General features: G+C 37.4%; 2 protein-coding genes and 1 long non-coding RNA gene across 4 annotated transcripts; 2 read left to right on the top strand and 1 right to left on the bottom strand.

The window, feature by feature from the left end:
• The first annotated feature begins 12673 nt into the window (after positions 1 to 12673).
• LOC111207765 (putative nuclease HARBI1) lies at positions 12674 to 17266 on the top strand. The gene is made up of 4 exons (XM_048768611.1): positions 12674 to 13182; positions 13274 to 13479; positions 13673 to 13810; positions 15267 to 17266. The coding sequence occupies exon 4, from the start codon at positions 15743 to 15745 to the stop codon at positions 17060 to 17062; it is 1320 nt and encodes a 439-aa protein (XP_048624568.1). The 5' UTR covers positions 12674 to 13182; positions 13274 to 13479; positions 13673 to 13810; positions 15267 to 15742; the 3' UTR covers positions 17063 to 17266.
• On the top strand, positions 14114 to 15037 carry LOC125592640 (glutathione S-transferase T3-like). The gene has a single exon (XM_048767966.1). The coding sequence runs from the start codon at positions 14114 to 14116 to the stop codon at positions 15035 to 15037; it is 924 nt and encodes a 307-aa protein (XP_048623923.1).
• Positions 17267 to 17321: 55 nt separating the features above from the next.
• On the bottom strand, positions 17322 to 19297 carry LOC106385508. Of its 2 annotated transcripts, XR_007328692.1 has the most exons (4): positions 18846 to 19297; positions 17904 to 17941; positions 17679 to 17743; positions 17328 to 17420 (listed from the first exon to the last, which is right to left on the bottom strand). It is a non-coding gene; the product is annotated as an uncharacterized LOC106385508 (long non-coding RNA). The 2 variants fall into 2 exon arrangements; XR_001277205.3 differs by lacking the exon at positions 18846 to 19297 and having other exon boundaries at positions 17322 to 17420; positions 17904 to 18069.
• Positions 19298 to 23335: the final 4038 nt, after the last annotated feature.

Genomic DNA, 23335 nt, shown 5'->3' with positions numbered 1-23335 from the left:
AATTATCACACAGAATTTCTCAATTGCTGATAATCCATTACAATCACCTGTTATTCAATACTAGATCCTTTCTCCGCGCTACATGCGAATAATATATTTATATTTGTTACATTTATCATTTTTATTTGTATGTGAATTTTTGTATATTTAATTATATATAACTAATTTTCAAATTTGATTTTTTTTTAGTTTGAAGTAATTATTTCTATTATACGTAACACAATTAACTAATAAATATGAAGAATCAAGTCCGAAATTTTAGAGTTATGTAGAAAATATATAATTATGTATAGAACATAAATTATCTTAGTTTAAAAGATCGGAATCTCATCTTGAATAAATTCGCGAAAATAAAAAATACTCCAATAGCCTACTTAAAATATAAAACCCCCTTTTCAAAAAAATAAGTGTAAACTTAATAATATTTTGTTACGTGTAATAGGTTAAAACTAACAATTGAATATCGATCTAGAATATTGTTTTAATATATCTAATGGTAAAATATTAATTATAATAAACAAATTTTGAATTTTGTAATATTACATGAATTAGAAATCTTTAAAATCTAAAATATATTTTATTAACATAATATACTTTTTATTCATTTATTATTTTAACGTTACAAAATATTGCTTTAGTTTTATTTGTATATTAATTTTTTAATAATTTAGTTTCTTTTTAAGTAATTTTAAAGTTATCAAGAATATAATATATTTAAATTTATTTATTTAAATATATCCAAATATGATGTCTCGTTTTTATGTGTGTTTGCATTGTACATATTTAATTTGTAGTTTGTATATTTAATAACACCTTGTTGCGTACCGTTCTATGGGTTTAATAAATGTGTTGTCATTTTTTTTTACTACTACTAACATGATTTTTTAGTGATCAGTGATAATGTATTTTTGACGTTATGTATTATATTTTATCGTATATTTTCTAACTCTTCATGCTGACATTTTTTTAGAATCATTTTAATTAGATAATACGTTTAAAGATGTAAATAAAACTGTGTATGCTGTAAATTTAGACTTTTTAGTGTAACTGAGCACTATCAATTATGGAAATTATATTATGATTTTATTTAACTAAATCTTTCTTTCTGTGTATAATTTTTTGTTTTATTTTATATTTTTACAATTTTATTGTCTTATTCTTTAATTGCAGAGAATTGCTATTTCCAATTTTTGTTTCATATACTTTAAAAGTCTTCGGTTGATTTTTGTTTGTTTTTTTTCTCCAATTACAATGTACAGTTCGACCGTTTCTTTTTTTTGGGATCAAACAGCTAATATCATCAGATAGAAAAGCTTAAACTCCAAGAATGAAGTGAGTATTTGTGTTAGAGAAAACTGATTTAGCCACTAATATAGTGTATATTATAATATTAGAAGGTATGTAAACTCTTCTTTGTTGTCTTATGGTGGACATAATTAAGTTGTTATCAATTGATTCTATATTTGTGATAACTGGAAATACATCTTTATGTCTTACTTACATCATCCTTAATTGGTTTACAGTTCAACTATTTCTAATATACTAAGAGTAACATAATATTAGATGTTGATTATCTCCTTCCAATTAGGAATGCACAAAATGAGAGAAATTCAAGGTGAGACCACTTTACAATTTTGTCCTAATATCTATATAGAGTTAGTTTATAGATTACTCTATCTCTTTCAAAATGTAATCAATTTTAATTAAAATTTGTATTATTTAAAAGTTATTACTTTTGAAAGCTGTCATTTAATATATAAATTTAATCAATTTCACAATAATTTACCTAATTTAATTGGCCACACAATATCCAATAAATATAAAGTTATATTGAAATATAAAAACAATTTATATAGTAATGCAATGTGCATATATTTCTTGTGTAGCAAATAATTTAAGTACTAATTGGAAGCATAAATGAACAGGCTAATAGAGATACAATTAAATATAAGAACTTGTTGAGTGGGGTTCATATGAACTTTTTTAGCATATTTTCTTAAATCAAAATTCTAGAAAGTGTGTATGTTCACAGTTTTTTTTTTTTTTTGCTTACAACTTTATGCCTTGAACACTTGCACTATTAAAGTGATTTTGATGGAAGATCTCAAAATTTATAAATGAAGAAATTTGATGTTGAGAGTTTTGCTTACATATGGTCGGTTCGCGCTGCAGCAGGATATGATGTATTAGTTTTTATCAGTGATATAATTTGTGTGTAATTTTTTTTTCATTTACTTGTGAGTGTGATTATGTTAAACAATCAGTATTGTCTACATCAAATTTTAGTTATATAACTAAAAACGATATGTGAGCATATTCATTATTATCGCTGATTTGATTCAAAGTTGCAAATTTTTATACTGTTATAATACTTCTCTAAATATAAACCTTGGGCATTATAAATTAAATCAATCAAAATCAAACATAATAGAGAAAACTTGTTAAACCATAGAGCATAAAGGATATTTCTGGATTTTATGGAGCGGAAAGTTAAGTATTAATCTCTTATTCTTCCTCTTTAGACAAAAAGCAGCATATTTTTTTTTTTTTTTATCAAATGAGAGTTTCTATGCTGTTTATTTAACAATTAGATATAAGAGCATGAGAAAGCAAATATAACTATAATTTAGATTTAAATAGATATATATTATATCAGAACTGAATATTAAAATATAATTAATATGCCAATTTAGAATTCTTTTTTATTTACTCATTGTGTTACCCAACAAATTTGAAATGACTAAAACTCACTATTTTTAATATTTTCGGTATTGGAATTAACGGAGGATAAACAATTGTTAAAATTTAATTTAATTAAACTTTTGTTTATGCTTTAATTATTAAAATCTTATTATTTACTTTTCCATATAAACAATTATCATTGAGTTCCAGTTTCTCTAGTATCCGTCTTTAAAGGTAGTATAAAATGAAGAAAATGGTTCATTACATTTTCTATATCAAACGATAATATATTCTTTTGGCTGATAGAGTACCGAAGTTGTTTTAGTAGGCTGACCGAAGAAATCAATTATTTTAGCTTTTTTGGGCAAAGGTTAAAAAGATTGTTTGATCAAACTGCAACATAAGTAGAGAAAATTGTCAAATATGATTCACAACTTGATTTCAAACACAAAGGTTAACCCAAACTTGAATCAAATGCAAAAGTAACCTAAAAATCTATTGAAATTACAACCAACCCCTTGTGAACAAACAAAAAATCCGAAATTTTTTTACGTTTCTAACCCCCGTAAGTCGCTTGGACTAGTTATACTTAGAAATAATTTAAAATTTTTGTAAAAAATATTTTGATAAGTGAAAAATTAAAATCATTTAATTAACATATGTTTTAAGAGATATAAATTAAGATATAACAAAAGTTAATTGTTTTCAACATAGATGAGTGAAAGTAGTGAGTCATGATATTCTTTGGTTTAGGTTTTGCCAACATATGTTGTAGTATTGTATGTGTTCTTAGGGTTAGATTTAGGAATGCATAAATGTTTTTTTGAAAACTTTAAAATTTACCTAAGTGTTTTTATTTCTGTGTATAGTAAACACTATTTAAGTATAACTACGGGTTTATAACGTGGTTAGATAGTTATAGTCAATTTAGTTTAGGGGTTAAATTTAGGGTCTGGGACGACTTACTAGTAAATCGTCTGATGTACAATATTCAACAGACGACTTACTAGTAAGTCGTCCAAACCGGACCAAACCTTTAATTTTACAATGTACTTTTAAACCTAACCGGATTATTTACCGGCCATATATAAGGTGTTTTTTTTCACTGTTTATCGAAAATCAGAAAACCCTAAAGCCGTTTCTCTCAAAGGCGATTTCGAAGGCGATTTCCGTCGATTCTCTCTAATCCATCGTTCTCATCGTTCTCATCGTTCTCACCGCCGGTTATCTCTCTGCCGTTATCACCTTCGTTCTCACCACCGTTCTCACAGCTGCTTCCTCTATTTAAGATCCGAGAGGAAACCCTAGCGCGCATTCTCTCAGAGGGGTCTCGTTGAACTCCGCCGCCGGTAAGTTATATCCCTTACTGTCGAGTGATTGATTGAGGAAAAGGTGAACATAAAACTGGAAGTCTTGGAAGACTTATAATTAAGTCGTCTGGAAAGTCTTCCAGCTGGAAGACTTTCCAGACGACTTAATTATAAGTCTTTCAGATGGAAAACTTGCCAGACGACTTAATTATAAGTCTTTGATTGTTTGAGATGGTTGTCTTTGATTGTTTTGCAGGCAAAAAAATGGAGATGCCAGAACTCCCCCGTAGGATATATACATTAGGGGAAGAGCCCCCCGCAGTGCATAGCATTTCGTATCATACTTGTTGGACGTTGCATGCTGCTTTAAAGAAAGCTCTTCATGATGACGAATATGAAGAGCTGAAGGAGTCGAAGTTGGGAGTTTTCATCAAGTTCCAAGAGCTGGGATTTGATTGGGCTTCAAGGCTGGTTCACTACATGCTCGGTTTCCAGCTGGACATAAAGAAGAAGTATGAGCTGTGGAGTCTCGTTGGTCCAGAACCTGTGAGGTTTTCACTGTTAGAGTTTGAAAACCTCACTGGTCTAAACTGCGAGTACATCGAGGACCTTGAGAGACCTCACTCTGTTGTTACAAAGGAGTTGACTTCTTTTTGGGAGATGCTGGGAGTTCATGTCGAAGCTGGGCCATCTACTCAGGAGATAATAACAGCACTTGAGAGATGCGAAGGGTGGTCTCGGGATGATCGCAAGCGGCTCGCGTACCTTGCCATCTTCACTGGATACATTGAAGGGAGAAAGTATTCAACCCTACACGGGTTAGTCTGGTAAGGCTAGTGATGGAGCTAGAACGGTTTGAGAATTATCCATGGGGGAGAGTCGCGTTTAAGGTGCTGATGGACTCTAAGAAGGGCAGAGATATTTTGGGTTGTTACACTATTAATGGGTTTGCGCAAGCTCTCCATGTCTGGGTGTACACAGCTCTTCCGGAATTGGGTGCTACTTTTGGTAATCCTCTCCCAAACAATCTGTCTCCACCGATACTGGCTTACAAGGGTCGCAAAGGACGCAAACAGTTTAAAGAAGCTATCCTCAGTCAGGTATTTACTTCAATCTGGACGACTTCGCAGAAAACTTATAATTAAGTCGTCTGATAAGTCTTCCACTTAGACGACTTAGTAGAAGACTTATAATTAAGTCGCCTGGAAAGCCTTCTAGCTGGATGACTTAGTAGACGCCTTATAATTAAGTCGTCTGGGAAGACTATCCATACTACTTAATTATAAGTCTTCTACTAAGTCTTCGAGCTGGAAGACTTTCCAGACGACTTAATTATAAGTCGTCTACTAAGTCGTCCAGCTGGAAGACTTTCCAGATGACTTAATTATAAGTCGTCTGTGAAGTCTTTTCTTTCCATCTTTCTTAATCCGTCAAATATCTAAGTTCATATCTTCTATTTACTGCAGACTAGGGTGATCAACTTTGTTCAAAAGGACACTGGTGAAATGTTTCCAAAATGGGAGTTTGATGTTGAGGACACGCTCGCGGAGAACATAATTAAACTCATGTTTGTGAAGAAACCGTGGAAGTGGACCATGGATTGCTGGGAAGTCACCGGTACTTGGGTCAATACAAAGCCGGCGGTTGTGAGTCCAGCGAAGAAAAAGGTAGTGAAGGAAGACAGTCCAAGACCTCGGAAGAAAGCTCGTAAAGAGGCACCTGCTGAAGCTAGTGAAGAGGCAGCTGCAGAGGCTAGTGAGAGGCAGCTGCAGAGGCTAGTGAAGAGGTGACTACGACTGTTGGTGGGTTGACCAAAGAGGATATTAAAACCATGTTCAAGGACATAGATGATGCCATGAGGGAAGGGTTTGGGACGTGCCTTAAGGAGATCAAGTATCTGTCGGAAAGGATGGAAGCTGTGGAGAAGAAGGTTGGTATCACCACAAAACGGAAAGGGACATCATCTCAAAACACTACCTCTCCACCTAAACTGACGCTCGAACCCGGGGATAGTAACGAATCCTCTCACAACAAGAGATTGACTAGACAAAGTCTTAAGAATAAGAATTGAAAAGTTGCATTTGCTTTGTTTCTTGTATGTCAGAACATGTGTGCTTTGTTTATAGTGTATGGATTTTATATTTGTATTTTGTTTCATGTTTGAAGACACTCATTGGTTATTATTGTTTGAAATGGATCTTTGGTTATTATTGTATAAACCCATCTTGTATATTGAAGAGTGAAAGTGTCAATGGGACGAACGCGGGAAGGAAGAGCTTGGCGGAGGATAAAGGTCCAGATGTGCCCGAAGATGTGCCCGCAGATGTGCCCGCAGATGCTAGTTCCTCGGAAGATAAAGCTCCAGAACCGAGCCTTGTTCTATTGGACAAAAATCAATCCACTGTTTCAGATTTACAGAACGAGGATGCTAGATATCTAGAAAAGAGGGATGCTGCTTTGGCACTTTGCCGTGCAAAGAGTGATCGAACAAGAAAACTTGCTGCCTCACAGAAATCTCCTTATACGGCAAACAGCACGGCCAGAGTGATCATTTCAAACAAAATTTATCCAGGCTATAATCCTTTTGCACCAATTGACAAGACGAAGTTGAAGGAGCTCGCTTATTGGTTTAAATCTTGTCCGTAAGTGTTTGCTTTCCCCATAATAGCTTGCTTTTCACATAATAGCTTGCTTTTCCCATAACACCTGATTGCTTTTCAACATTTTGTGTTTGCAGTCATTATAGAACAGCTCTCGATAAAAAACCACGTAAAAGTAGAACTTGGTGGTATCAAATCCTCCGAACCTCCCTAGAGTGGCTGGAGGACTGTGTAAGTCTTCTGCTATGACGTAGACGACTTACTTGTAAGTCGTCTGGTAAGTCTTCTACGTAGACGACTTATCAGACGACTTAATTCGTCAACGACTTACTTGTAAGTCGTCTGGTAAGTCGTCTACGTAGAAGACTTACCACTAAGTCACCTGATATCTTCTGACTTGTACTCTATTTTATATGCAGCATGTTGATGCTTTTATTAATGTGCTGAGGAAGAGGTACGACGCTAACCCACAACATTTCAGGAGCGAGAGAATGTGTTTCCTTGATCATCTCTTTGCTCAGCAATGGAGATTCAACTTCAAGGATTTTATGGACTCGAAGCCCGATCACAACGGTTTAGGAAGAAGACTCCCTGGTGGGGCGTGAAATTATTATGCAGGCACTATACCATCATTTTGCCAATCGAACAAGGTTTGGGGGACGGATATTGATGATATCTATGCGCCAGTAAACTTCGCCGACAGTCATTGGATTGCTATGTGGATATCGATCCCTAAGAGGCACATAGTCGTCTTTGACAGCATTTGTTCCAGTATCTCCCCAGAAGAACTAGATGTGGTAATGGAGCCTTTTCTCTACATGGTCCCTTATCTGCTTGTTGAGTGCGCTTCCTCAGACGAACTACGTGCCCAATACAGCCTGGAGCCATTCACATATGAGAGACCGACCAATATACCTCCGGCCCAACGGTGATTGTGGCGTGTACACTCTAAAGTACATTGAATGTCATGCTCTTGGGATAGAGTTTAGTAAAAAAGACTTTGCTAAGCCCAACGGGAAGAGTATCAGGGATAAGATGGCGGTGGATATATTTCAAGAGCTTCCTGACGCGCATGAGTTCGAAAACAAGGACATGGATGACATCCTGGGTACGTATGACGGGTGATAAACATGCCACTTTATATTATTTTGTATGATAGATTAGGCTGATGTGTGTATTTGAACTTGATCCCTATTTTGTAACTATATTCTGCGCAGAAGACTTACAGTTAAGTCGTCTGGAATATTGGACGACTTAACTATAAGTAGTCTGGAAAGTCTTTTGAGCAGTGACCTTTTGTAACTATATTTCGGATAATATAAAGGGCAAGACCATCTCAAATTTGTTTGGTAGTGCAATTTGACAAAGAAGTTGTCACAGATAAGTTCATAACACAAATTTTTAGTAAATAGACAGAACACTGGACGACTAACTTGAAGGTCTTCTGGAAGAAAAAACCCTGGACGACCTTCTGGACGACTTAATTGAAGGTCTTCTGGAAGACTAATCACTGGACGACTAACTTGAAGGTCTTCTGGAAGAAAAAACCCTGGACGACTAACTGAACGACCTTCTGGACGACTTAATTGAAGGTCTTCTGGAAGACTAAACACTGGACGACTAACTTGAAGGTCTTCTGGAAGAAAAAACCCTGGACGACTAACTGGACAACCTTCTGGACGACTTAATTGAAGGTCTTCTGGAAGACTAATCACTGGACGACTAACTTGAAGGTCTTCTGGAAAAAAAACACTGGACGACTAACTGAACGACCTTCTAGATGACTTAATTGAAGGTCTTATGGAAGACTAATCACTGGACGACTAACTTGAAGGTCTTCTGGAAGAAAAAACCTGGACGACTAACTGGACGACCTTATGGACGACTTAATGGAAAGTCTTCTGGAAGACTAATCACTGGAAGACTTACATTGTGGTTTCGTATGGCCAGTTTCCTTGCATTTTGAGCATCTATAAACCCTGTGTTGCTTCCGGGGTTTGCGTCCTCTCATCCTGGATAGCTCCAACCAAGATTGCCATCTTGATTTCTTCTGTCTTCCCGGACCACGTTTTACTTCCGGAGGAAAGCATGTGCGTTCCTCAACTTGTTGTCCAACACAAGGATATATATTCTCTGTGTATCCTGCAAACAGAAAATCCTTTGAGTACACTGGACATACAAGTGTGGAGATATGCAAACCAACAGATGTTCCAGCAGCTATAGCATGAGAGCAAGGTATTTTCTCCACTGCATAGACACCACAATCACACTTTCCATGTTCCAAATCAACCACACAGTCCATTTTCCCACCTTTCACAAAGAATCGCCATCCATCAATTGGTTGTACCGTCATCGTATCCGCTATCTCCGATCGAACAGCAAGCAAGTATTCAACACCTCGACTATGTTGAGTTGGGAGACTCAAAGCATCTTCTCTCCTTTTCCAAAACCACTTTCCTAGCTTCTCCCTTATGAACTCCAACAGGAACTGAACCGGAAATCCTCTAGCTCGCTTCAGAGCGGAATTAATAGATTCAGCGATGTTGCTTGTCTTTATGTTGTACCTGTCCCCCTGACAATAAACCCTTGACCATAGGCTGACGTCGGCATTCTCCAAATACGTTGCAAGGTCCGGGTTTGCACTCCGTATCTCAGCCATGTACCGGTCAAAATCTGAAACCGTATGAGCATAAGCAGCACCTTTCACCAAGTACAAGAGATGTTTCCCTTTAAACTTTTTGACAATGTTATCTTGAAGGTGATAATAACATATTCCTCGGGTTGCCCAAGGAAACACCTTATCACACGCACTTTTAATGGCCGCGTGCCGGTCAGAGACTATCACCAGAGGCTGCTCATCAGATACACAACTAGCCAATTTTGTGAAAAACCATTCCCAAGAAGGTTCATCTTCAGCATCTACGATCCCAAAAGCCAATGGAAATATCTGAAAATTCCCATCTTGTGCGGCTGCAACTAACATAACACCTCCATATTTCCCACTTAGGTGAGTCCCATCCACCACAATGACCCTTCTCTGATACTTAAAACCTTTGATAGAAGCTCCAAAAGAGAGAAATAGATACTTAAATCTATTGATAGAATCAAGTTCTATAGCCGTGATAGAATCGGGATTTGCTAAGGAGATTTGCTCGAGATATGATGGCAGACGCGAATACCCATCTTCTGCTGATCCTCTCACCAATGTTTGTGCATATAAAAGTGCTCTGTATGAAGTGGTGTAATCAAGCGTCATGCCAAACATGTTCTTCATTGCATCAGTGATATGCTGCGGATTCAACCCATCAATGATTCCAACACGATCAATGAAAAGCCTACCAACATACTTCGGAGTACAGTGTCTCCGCTGAGCGAGTCGGTTTCCCGCTGAGCATGTATGTTTTTCCACATACTTTGTTACCCAAAACGTGTTTGTCCCATGTTTCACACTCGCTCTGACCTTCCATTGACAACCACTAACCGGACATGTTGTCACAAGGAGAGTTTTCGTTGACTTGTATATTCTGAAGTAGAACTTAAACCTCACTGATGTCAACCGCAGCTCTGAAAGCAGTGCATCCTTGCTAACAAAACTCTGGTTGACATAGATACTGTTACCATTCGATCTTCCTCCTTTAATCTTTTCGATATCTTTAAAACACATCATCATCTTCCTCATCCTCATCTTCAACCTTTCGATAAACACTGTAATCCTCACCATTCTCGTCCGCTTCAGCAACAATAGAGATACCAGCATCCTCCTCCCCATCGTCCTCCTCCCCATCATGATTTTCATCTTCAACCAAATCATCATCATCATCTTCAAAACATTCATCAGCTTCATCAGCTTCATCATCTTCCCTGAACTTTGAAACCGTTTCCACCTTGCTACGGCTTGATACACAAAGCCGTACTCCATGCGTTTTGGTTATCTCGAGCAAGTTTCAAACTTGTCTATCACTTGTAATATGAATAGGAGGGGTGTCTGGAGCCTGCATCATTTTTGCTGGTAATGAGTAGGTTATCTCCACAGATTCTGTGCTCATGTCCAGGTTATAATCTTCTTGATCCATTGCAAGAAGTTCAGCATGTGTTGAACCTTCCCCCAAAAAAATGATTCGCGCTCCTTTGACATTATCAACCACAAAATCCCAACGGAAATCATTCAACAACCATTCTCCATACACTGCATGTAACTGACGCATCATCTACAAAAATTCAAAATAAAACACATTAGTAAACATAGAGAAAATGAAAGTTTACTAAACATTGACGCAGACGACATACCAGTAAGTCGTCTGGAAGACTTACAAGTAAGTCGTCTGGAAGACTTACCAGTAAGTCGTCCAAACAGGTCATTTTTACAATTGAATTTTAAATCGGACGACTTACAAGTAAGTCGTCCAGCTTTGTTTGTTAAAAAAAAAAAAAACTAGACGACTTACCAGTAAGTCGTCTTGGATAAATGGGTTAGTTTTGAATTTGACCAAATTGTATCTGATATTTTTGACTTTTCCTGGACGACTTACCAGTAAGTCGTCTCAGGGAAAACAAAAATTTTAATATTTTATTAAAGCTAGACGACTTATTTGTAAGTCTTCTCAGGTTTGTTTGCAATTCGAAAATGAAACTTCTATATTTAACTTTACCCAGACGACTTACTAGAAAGTCGTCCAGGCAGACGACGTACAAGAAAGTCGTCCGAGATAAGCAAGGCTTGACCATAATCTAGGAAATAAATCTGGACGACTTTGCTTATCCTGGACGACTTTCAAGTAAGTCGTCTTACTTGACAACTTCCGCGTAAGTCGTCTGGGAAAAGTTAAATATTTAAGTTTTATTTTCCAATTGCAAAAGTAACCTGAGACGACTTACAGATAAGTCGTCCAGATTTAATAAAATATTGAAATTTTTGTTTTCTCGGAGACGACTTACTGGTAAGTCGTCCAGGAAAAGTCAAATATCTGACACAATTGGGTCAAATACAAAACTAACCCATTTATCTTAGACGACTTATCTGTAAGTCGTCTAGGGTATTCTCTAGATTTTTTTTTAACAAACAAAGATGACGACTTAAAAGTAAGTCGTCCGTTTGACTAGAAGACTCACCCGTAAGTCTTCTACAGCCAGACTACTTACGGGTAAGTCTTCTACACAAACAAATCTGGAAAAAATTTCAATTTCATACCTTAAATTAGTGAGATGACTTCCTTAGCACACACAGTCTTCTCCAACCATCCATAATCTCAAACGAAAGTAACCCACCAAGAATAATATGCTTGAATGGCTCTATAAACCATAAAAAAAATTTGAATCAAAAGCTTGAGTTTTTTGGATGAATATGGAGGAAAAGTGAAAGAGATGTTGTTTTTAGTTCATAACAAGTGAGAAAGAGAGAGTGTAAATCGATTTTAGGTGCATTAAGAGCTTCAAATTGGTTGTTCGTGGTGGTTGGGGTATTGATGACAATGACAATCTTGTAATTACTTGAAGATGATGAGGGTGAGAGAGTAAAAATGTCATTTTCAGAAAAAAAAATAAAAAAAATTTGATGGCATTTTCGTGAATATCATGAACTTGTGGGGTGAATAGGACAAAAGAAAAAACCAAAAAAACATGGGTTAGTTTTAGGTTTGACTTTGAGTTTTGAGTCAATGTTGCAAAAAGCCCACATAAGTAAGTAAAATATAATTGGTAAACATGGCCTTTGATTGAAAATGATTGTATAAATGGGTTATCTTTTAAGTATCCCAATCAATTTTATAACAAAAAATGAATCGAGTAAAAAATACCAAAAAGACAAACATAATGTTGGTTTTCAAACCAGCTCATGAGAAGACATTACAAACCAAATAAATTCAAAGAACAAATATTTTTTTTAATAAATCATATAACCCAAGGCTATCTAAATCATATAACCCGAGCCATCAATCTGTAAATTGAGAAACAGTACATCAGCTCAAAGACCTAACTCTTCTGTTGTCTTTTTTCCTTCTTAATCATAAATAAATAAAGCTTCTTCTCTGGATAAGAAGATTCCTCGCTGATACTTAGACCAACTCCATCGGGAGTCCTAATTGATGTTTCTAAAAGAATAAAAGCAAAAAAATAAATGAAAAAGAAATAAAAAGCATAGGAACGGTCTTAATTTTGGGATTTTTAGGATTGTTTAAGGATCCATACGTGGAGACTTTCTATTGGATCGAGTTAACTTTTCTATCTCTCTTCTTTTCTTTTATTTTATTTTATTTTCTTTTCTTTTCTTCCTCTTTCTTCGATCTCTCCGTCTTCTATGGCGATTCTTTTTTGATCTCGGATCAGTCTTCTTCTTCTTCGATTGGTCTTCTTCTTTGATCGATCGATCATCTTCTTCTTCTCACTTTGCAAAGATGAAAGATCCATTCGTCCTCTCGTTGGCCGTGTAGACAAATCTTCACCGCACAGTCATCTTCTTCTTCTCACCGTTCAGGCTTGAAACCGTTGGATTGGGTCAACTTCTCCTTCTCACCGTTGAATCCGAAACCGTTGGATTCGATCATGGATTTGGATAGATCGAAAACCAAATCTCCCGAGGAACTCATTTCCATCGGGTACGGTTTAATTTTCTCCTCTCTTTGTGATTAAAAATTTCATATGTGATGTATTTCTGATTTACTGATGGTTGTATTTTGGTTGTATCAGCTGGGATGATGGCATATTGGGATCACTATGAAAGCTTCTCAATTTATTAGTTGGATCAACAACCAGGCGAGTGCTAATAAGCTGATCACCAGTTATTTTTCTACTGTTAATTTAATCTTCTAATGTCTGGTGATGTATCAATTGCAGGCATCACTTTGTTATTCCTTTGTGGAGAGGAAAAGATTACATCACGATGTCTGCTTAAGGTTTGTTAATATGCTTTGATCTTTGTCTCTAAATTACAAATCCGATGAACTGATTGGTTAGTGATATTAGTTTTGGTCGAGATGGTTAATTATTCTTAGCAATTGAAACGCCAAGTAGTTGTGTTCGAATTTAGTGATAGTAGCTTTGGTCAAATCAGCTTTTAATTTTACTTTTGGGTGTTGGTTGTGCAAGGATGTGTGGTGTGCGTGGTGAAGGCAGGGGCATTTTCTTTTGCATTGATTACGGACCAGAGTCTCTCTCAGAAACGGGTGCAACATCAATGGAGCATTCATTACCGAACACAATCTTCCATTTCACAGTTGGCAAGAGGTAAGTACACTTTACTATGGCTTTAGTTAGTTGAATGTGTGGTAGATATTGATTTGGTTAGGAATTAAATTGATTGTAGTATTGCTTTAGTTAGATATTGATTTGTATGTATTTATTTTCTTGGTTGGTTTAGCGTGTGTTAGTTGAGTTGAAGCGATATGTATTTAGTTTTGGTGGTTGTTTTAGTTGTAGGTAAAGACATTAATTACAACAAAAAATTTTTAAAGTTTAAAAACTTCCCTTTAAATTGTGAACAAAACACTCTTGTTCTTTCAAAACCTTTTCTTTCAAAGCCTCTAAATTATGGATCCATATACGCAGCATTATAGCTTTCAAAATCTCTTAAATAGCCAACAACCATACACCCAAAACCACTTCTCTCAACCACTACGTGAACCTAGTATAGACACAGTCTCTACGTCGGATGCCTCTGTCTTCGGTCCAGAAGGGACTGAAGATGGCAATGAAGATGCAGAGACTGTCTCTAACCGTAAAGAGAGACGCAAATGGACACCTACAGAAGATGGTGTCCTAATAAGTGCTTGGTTAAACACTTCTAAAGACCCAGTAGTAGGAAATGAGCAGAAAGCAAATGCGTTTTGGCAACGTATTGCTGCTTATTTCGCTGCGAGTCCTAAGCTAGCTGGTCTGCAAAAGAGAGATCGAACGTGCTGTAAACAAAGGTGGGCGAAGATTAATGAGGCAGTGTCGAGGTTTGTGGGCTGCTATGTCGCTGCAACGAAGCAGAGATCGAGTGGACAGAATGAGGATGACGTGTTGAAGATAGCTCATCAGATTTTCTACAATGATTACAAGGTGAAGTTCACCATGGAGCATGCATGGTTGGAGCTTCGCCATGATCAGAAATGGTGTGGAGCCTCGACTGATAAAGTGCAGGGTAAGAGAAGGAAGTTAGGTGACCAAGGTTCACAGTCAGCAACGTATGGGCCAGGAAACCATGTAGAGGATGAAGCTCGTCCTGTTGGTGTTAAAGCATCAAAGGCCAAAGGAAAAAGTTCAGTGAGCAAGCAAGCGAGTTTGGAAGAGAAAGAGAAGGAGAGGAAGGATTTTCAGAACGTGTGGGAGCTAAGGGAAAAGGACTTTGCCTTAAAGGACAAGCTCAACAAGCAAAAATTGCTTGACAAACTCATGGGCAAGACAGAGCCCTTAAGCGAACTTGAATTAGCTTTGAAAGAACAGCTTATACGTGACATGTTGTGTATTTAGTATCTATGGCTTTATCTCAGTTTGTGTATCTGAATGGTCTATGGCTTTATCTCGTCTTGTTATGTAATGTCTTATGGGTTTGTGGCTAATGTTATGTAATGCTTTAGTATGTTAATGTTAATGTCTCATGTTCTCTTCTTAGAGTTGTGTGCTTTGTGTTTGCTTGTGCCTATTTGTGTTTGCTTGTGGCTATCATCACTCATGCGTCTGTTCTCTGTTTTTTTTGCAGGTGAAACAGAGAAAACTTGTGATACAAGAAGCCAAGACTTCACTCAACACTCGTGACATCGAGCTTTGAAGCAGAGACAAGACTTCACTCAACACTCCTGGCATAAAGCTTTCAAGCAGAGAAGAAGCCAAGACTCGTGACATAAAGCTTTAAAGCAGAGACAAGACTTCACTTCACTCAACACCTCGTGACTCTCCTTTATTTTATCTCAAGCCATTGGCGCTTATATATTACAACACTCGTGTAGCCAAATAATGAACATTTCTCTCCTTGTGTAACCATTTGTCTTTAAATACAAAACAGTTCAAAACCATTACAGAAGTTGTCGCAAGCGCAAATACAATTTTACCATTTCTCATCCTCAAAATCATTTTTCTCAAGTTCAAGCTATCATTTCTCTCATCCTCAAATACATTTTCTCAAGCTCAACTCTCATTTCTCTCATCTTCAAATACATTTTCTCAAGCTCAAGCTAAATGGCTTCTTCTTCTAATAATGATATTGAAAATAATGATATTGAAGAAATGATGGATGAAAAATTTGATCAATATTTCGATCAATATTTTGAAAATCTCCTCATTCGTAATGAAAATCGCCAAGAAGCATCAAGGTCAAAAAAAAAACGAGCTTACATCGAAAGACAACGGGAACAGGGACACTTGCAGTTATGGAACGATTATTTTAGTGAAGATGCAACATATCCTTCTCACATGTTTCGACGCCGGTTTCGAATGAACAAGCCCTTGTTCATGCGTATTGTTGATCGACTTTCCGCTGAAGTCCCATACTTTCAACATAGAAGAGATGCTACTGGAAGGTTCGGTCACTCTCCGTTACAAAAGGCAACTGCAGCAATTCGTATGATGGCATATGGTTGTCCAGCTGATGCGGTCGACGAATACCTCCGACTTGGTGAGACCACGGCGCTTTTATGCTTGGAACATTTTGTTCAAGGAATCATAAATTTATTTGGAGATGGGTATCTAAGAAGACCCACACCAGAAGATCTTCAACGACTGCTCGATATTGGAGAGATACGCGGATTTCCGGGGATGATAGGAAGTATTGATTGTATGCATTGGGAGTGGAAGAATTGTCCAACCGCATGGAAAGGTCAATATACACGTGGATCAGGAAAGCCAACAATCGTTTTAGAGGCTGTTGCGTCACAAGACCTCTGGATATGGCACGCGTTTTTCGGACCTCCAGGTACATTAAACGATATCAATGTTCTTGATCGATCACCGGTTTTTGATGATATATTACAAGGTCGAGCTCCAAAAGTTAATTACATTGTAAACGGACACGAATACCATTTGGCTTACTATCTCACAGATGGTATATATCCAAAATGGGCTACTTTTGTCCAATCTATTCCACTTCCGCAAGGTCCGAAAGCAACCTTATTCGCTACACATCAAGAAGCTGTACGTAAAGATGTCGAACGTGCTTTTGGAGTCTTGCAAGCTCGATTTGCCATTGTCAAAAATCCCGCTCTTTTGTGGGATAAAATAAAAATTGGCAAGATAATGCGAGCATGTATCATTCTACATAATATGATCGTCGAAGACGAACGAGATGGGTACACTCATTTTGATGTATCAGTTTTCGAACAGCCGGAATCAAACCGATCTTCAGAAGTGGATTTCACATTTTCTACAGATATGCCTTCAAATCTCGGCAATATGATGGCCATTCGGAATCAAATTCGTGATAGAAAAATAAATCAACAATTGAAAGCTGATTTGGTTGAGAATATATGGCAAAAATTTGGAGCAAATGGAGATTTCAACTAATCGTTTTTTTTCTCGTTTACTTTTGCATTTGTATTTTTAATATCTTTTTGTAATTTTTATTAAAAATTTTATGTATGCTTTTATATTAAATAATTCTACTTAATTTTTTTTTTTTTTTTTAGAACCCCATAGGGGGTTCTCCCATTGGAGGAAGAAAATAATAATTCCACCAACCAAAGCTCTAATCTTGCCAGATTACCTTATTTAATCTTAATTAAATCATTAGAGCCCCTAAGAAGTCCTAATTGATGGACTTGCTCTTACACCCCCATTGGCCTCTCAATTTGTTGACCTTCCACAAGTTTACGGAAATAATCAACAATGTTATATCAGACTGTAAATCCGCAGATGCATGTACCTGTTATACATCACTACCAATGAAGATTAATGTAAACATGCAAAACGTAAGAAAATACAAACATTGTCAGTACTAAAGCATATTACTTGCTGTTTTCTTCTATTAATAAACACAAAAACACTTAACGTCCGGTGTGAAGTAATAAAACAGATTTACTTCTTTTTTTTTTTTTTTAAACTGATTTATTTTTACAGGAGACAATAACGAAGTAAGTGGTAACTTTGAGAATGAAGTGGTACAAATGAGGTTATAGATTACCTGATCAAAATCTCTCGAAGGTTCCCTATCAACTGTCCTTCGATGTATTCTTCAGTGTTTCCAAGCTGTAAAAAAAAAACAGTATAACCAAACTCAAATGATTAAACTGAAAAGAATGATAGGCCTATCAATCCTAGCTTTTAAAATTACAACATCAATCTTTGTTCAAAACTTCATCCTACTTTAGCATTCTCGAACAGAACATAAAAACGCAAAGGAAAGTACCTGCAAGTTCATGTAGGAGTCAACAGAGGCGGGGAAACCTGTAAAAAAAACGCACACACACGCGCACTGTAAAGAACCAAACAAAAGAAACCACAATGCCAATCGAAATTAAGAATCAAAGGTATCACCTTTTGACGTATACAAAGCTGAAACCTATTGGTCACTGATTCCGCATTGTTAGATTTACTATTTTAGTTATTTCAGTTTTTTAATGTACTTTTTGTATTGAAATCAAGCGTTAAAACCCGCCGGGAACGGAAACAAAACCTCGAAACATATAGTTTTTTTCTTGCATATCTGTTTTTTCGAAGGACTCGAAACATATAGTTTTTTTCTTCTCTCTTTTATCAATTAAAAAGTCTATTGATCCGGTTCTCACCAATTGATAGAATATAAAAGAAGATGAAAAAATATAATTATTACCGAAGAAGACGAACATAGAGATTCTATGTCAAAACTGTTTCTATTATATCCATGTCCCAGAAAAAAATGTTGTTACTGGAAAACCCAAATAAATCTGAGTGGTGGTAGCAGTTGCTTCTATTTCATCTACAAATATGATTCACTCTTTAAAAAAATATTCAGATTAAAAGAGGAACAGATCACATGTTTATGATAGTTCGAAAGAGTTTTTCCAGTGTTCAGAAATTACTGTTTCAGATCCTAATTGAAAAGCTCAGAAAAAAAAAAACAAATTTTGGTGATTTTCTAAATAAGAAATTTCATAGCAATTCCTAAAAAGGCTATGAAATGACATGCAACAAATCCACATGCTTTACGGAGAATCCGTCAAAATAGACACGAACTCAAATTTCAATACTCAAATTCCATTATATAAAAATGCAGAATCCAATAACACCCCCTAAATTTGAGAAACGAGAAAAGGAGGTTGGATAAAACGAGTGAAAACGGGAGCCTTTCATATCGGTAAATAAAGATTACCTTTTTAACTACTTTTCTCTTTCCCCAATTTTTTTTTCTTTTTTTTTGCAGTCTGGTTTCTCTTTTCTTTCGTCATCGCTTCTGCAACTTTTCCTTCAACTTCTTCGGTTTTTCTTCGGCTGCTCCTTTTCCCAATGGATATTCGCGTAAAGCAAGAGAATCTACCAAGTGCTACTATCCCGGCTTCAAAACCCGCTGGGAACGGAAACAAAACCTCTGTAATCGATCTCTGTAACAGCGACGACGACAACTACTCTGATTTTAAGAGAAACCCTGACGAAATCGCTGATATAGAAAGCGCAGAACGAACCGGCGACTTCTCTCCCGATGTTTCTAGAACATTCCAGAAGAGAGCCCGAAGTGATAATAAAGATACTCCGGCACAGAGACTAGCAGTTATGAGTCCGGATGAAGAGGAAAGGTGTGGACAAGTGACTGTGGCTCTTCCCGCGATGCCATGTAGCATGGTGCGGCCTTCTTCTTCACCCTCTTGCAAGCAATTATGGAAAGCTGGTGATTACTGTAACAGCCCGATCCCCCGGCGTCCGACCGGGGTTATCGAAGGGGCGTTATGGACACGTGTCTACTCATTTAGCCAACCCTACGTGTCCCGTTACTGGTCCCGAGAGACGAGCGCATAACCTTCTTTGAAATACCGTCACACCCACATCCATATACTTCTACTTACAGTCCTGCGCACAGGAAAAAATGGAAATGGAGGGGTGAGTAACAAGTTACTCAGTGAAGTGGTTCTAGTCCAGCCTGCCCGCATGACACTCTATACTACTCTATGCGGGAACTAGGACTGACTAGCCACTACAATCAGTTAATGCATTTTATCATTTCCTAACGTCATCTATTGATTTTCCACATTCACTTCCATTCATTTCTAACAACCTAGTGATCAATCAATACAATGATCTCACTCATTGCCACACACGTCAAACCCTAGGCTTAACCGACTCATCATACCAGTCCGACTCGATCCTATGACACCTTTAACTCCCTGTTACCCGACCATGAGCTAAAAACCCTACAATGCACATCCTTTTCATCTTTTCGTCCTTTTCAACAGTGGGTAGCCCCAACTAGGCTTCTACCCCATATTCTTGTGGATTGGCCACATCTCCTATGGGTGCTTCCATATTCTTGTGGATTGGCCACATCTCCTATGGATACCTAGCGTGGACTACTACCCCACATACTTTCCTTAGACCCTCTATATGCTTTCCCACCCATGCTTAACCTTAACATCATTCTCTCATACTTTTACTTATCCTTTCACTTCCTTATCATTTTCACTTATCCCTTCCCATTCTCATTTACCTTCCTTTTTCATTCATACTTGTACTTGGGACTCAATTCACTAGACGCCACCCGCTATCGGTGTCACACACAATACACATCGCATTCAAGTTCTACTTCAATAACTTTTATAATCATTACTCGTCTATCGTCCTAGCATTTATTTCTCTCTAGCATCCTAACTTCAATCACAACAACACATGGGACAACACATCCAAACATACTAGAATCAACTACCAATCAATCATCACCACAACAATTCAATTCAGTTCATCGAGTCCCATTTATCAGTATGAGGGTTCTTATGCATCATGATCCATTCATCTATCATCCTAGCAATACCATGTCCTATCAACCTAACTCCCAATCAGGGTCTAATCAAACCTAACTCCAACATATAGGAGTATACAGAATCATGAAAGAAGGTTGGGTTCGAGACACTCCACCTTAGTCTAGATCTGGATCTGGATCTGTAAACACGGATTTAAGAAGGTTGAGATCTGGTCACCACCACCACTTCACGGCGCCGGCGAGAGGGAGAGAGAGAGAGAGAGCGTGCGACGGCGAGGAGAGAGAGGGGGTGTCGGCGAGGAGAGAGAGAGAGAGCGACGCATGATAGAAGGGGAGAGAGCTCGACGGCTAGGGTTTTCGGCCTCCGGGAATTCTCTGCAGAGCTTCGCTTCAGATTTGTGATGAGGCAAAAAAGGAGGCTGCATCTCTTTTTATAGGAAAGGGGAAGGGAAACCCTAGGTTTTTTCCAAATGGGTCGTAGAGAAGCTTATTCTTTGGGAAATTTTACGGGCCAGGAACCGGGCCGTTACAATTACGAAGGAACATCTGGTGGTGATTGAGAAGTCTCTGCAGGTTTGGCTCTAATGATTTTGCTGGATGATATCTCATCTACTGAAAAATATCGGCCACAGCTAAAGTTATATTTTCCTGATCATTGTCATGTTTACTTGATGTTGGTTTTAGCTTTACACAGACCATTGGGCTGCTTTCATATACATTTCTGAAGAGCAAAGGAAAGGAGGACATTGTTGTACCCATGGTAATCTATCTTAATTTAACTGTATGGCATAAACTCTGTTGTTTGCGCACATTTTCTCTCTTAAAGCTCTGCTTGTATGAAATAACCATCTCAACACTTGCTAATCTGAAATAGTTGCTAGCATGTAATAAAATGTTATGCATTGTTTGAGTTATGTAGCCAACATGTAAGGCCACCTCTTATTTGAGTTATCTTTTTAAGAAATGTTAAGGAGAAATCTTTCTTCTCTCTCTTTTTTTTTTTTCTTTTCTGATAAACAGTTTATTACGCAGAGAAAGCTAACATTATATATCATATGATTAGGCATCAAACTCCTCGAACCTATGTCTGCTTTAGAGTTTACTGCTCATCCACATGTCTCTCATTCATTGAAATAGTTTCATAAATAGATCGCATGATTTATTACTTCTATTCTTCTTCTGATGGTGATTTTAATGGAAGCTCGACTACGAAAGAAACGGTTCAGAATGGAGTTCAATATTACTGTAACACCCGTCTCTTCCTCTCTCGAGACCGGCGTGCTACTTACCAAAAAGTACCGAATCAAACCGAGTTATTCAAAACCAAATAAAATGTCAAACACATTTAATAAAATAAATCTGAAGGAAATACATCTTTACATTGATTTATGAAAATACGTCAAATAAATCAAATGAAAACTGAAATAAAGATATGATGATCCCCAAGACACCAAACCGTCCAGATATCCAACTACTCGGTAAGCTCACCTGCAATGGGAAGAAAGAGGGAAGAGCAACAGGGGAGTAACCCAGTGAGGTATGGGATGCTAAACCGCAAACCACTGACTCAGTACATAGCACTACGACTATGTAGGCATAGCTCTAGCATGAACAAACAAGATGCTTAGCGCATCACACAAAACAAACAATGCGCTGATGGTACATAGCTAGTCCACACACCCCGCATTCTCCTCATACAGATATACGATAATATAATATGTGTCGCTAGTCCAGACATCTCTGGACCCCCACACTCCACCAATATGCGTCGATATGCAAACGTCTCTGCACCCCGCACCACACAATATATACGTCGTTAGCTCAGGCGTCTCTGGGCCCCCGTACCCATCACATATGCGTCGCTAGCTCAGATGTCTCTGTGCCCCCGCACTCTATACGTCGCTAGCTCAGATTTCTCTGGCCCCCGTACTCATATGCGTCACTAACCCAGATCTCTCTGGACCCCCGCACTCCTCATATAGTCCCTACTATATAACTATATATACATATATAACAGTTTTTAACATCAATCATTTCACACAACCGTTGAACCCTCTATTATCCTATTTCCAGTTTAACAATCAAAAATAATAATAAACAAACAAGACTCTCAAACAGGCTCGATTCACAGAGACGGATCTTGTTTCGAAACTAGACTTTCCATAATAGTAGTACTAAACTAGCTCGGGATTTAACGGAGTAGCCCTCACCTTAGTCACTGGCTGGAATGATCAACAAAAGATGGTCAACTGACGTCAACTGCAACACGAGTATCAACGGCTTAGGCTCAGAGTCCCAGGAAATAAAGTTTCTAAAAATGGAAACTTTCTTAAACTGGAACCTTTCTAAAAATAGTAACTTCCTCTAAATAGAAACTTTCCTAAAATAACGTATTTCCTAAACTAGAAACTTTCCTAAAATATTCTTATAACTAGAAATAAGGAGGCGACAAACTTACTAGAAAAATTCGCCGGAAGCTCGTAAAAAAATCCCGTCGGAAGCTCGCCCAAAAATCTCGCCGGAAGCTCACCCGGAAATCCCACCGGAAAAATTCACTAGTGACTGGTCGTCAGATAATTCAACAGCAACTCGTCACGTGCAAAGAAATACTTTGACTTGATGAGAATGAAAAGAAAGGGTAGAGTTCTTTATATAGGAAAAGGGAACGGAGAAAGTTTTTCTAAACTTCCAATGTGGGACAAAATAAAATGAAAAAGAGATTTTGGGTTTTAATTAAAAAAAAACAAATGGGCTTTCCCATACATGTCGTTACAATTACGGTCTTCAGTTAGTGATTGGAATAAGAACGTGGAAACGATAGTTCAGTAGTCGCCATTCTGTGCTGAAGAAGATCGTCTTTTGCCAGGTATAAATCTTTCCTTAGCCCCAGGTGA

Source organism: Brassica napus, chromosome C9, assembly GCF_020379485.1.
Source record: "Brassica napus cultivar Da-Ae chromosome C9, Da-Ae, whole genome shotgun sequence".
Classification (NCBI taxonomy): Eukaryota; Viridiplantae; Streptophyta; class Magnoliopsida; order Brassicales; family Brassicaceae; genus Brassica; species Brassica napus.
This window is presented reverse-complemented; position numbering and strand designations above follow the sequence as displayed.

What these genes read in the sequence shown, in the direction of transcription:
- LOC125592640 (XM_048767966.1), top strand. Translation starts at nt 14,114, where the DNA reads ATGGATCCATATACGCAGCATTATAGCTTTCAAAATCTCTTAAATAGC.
- LOC111207765 (XM_048768611.1), top strand. Translation starts at nt 15,743, where the DNA reads ATGGCTTCTTCTTCTAATAATGATATTGAAAATAATGATATTGAAGAA.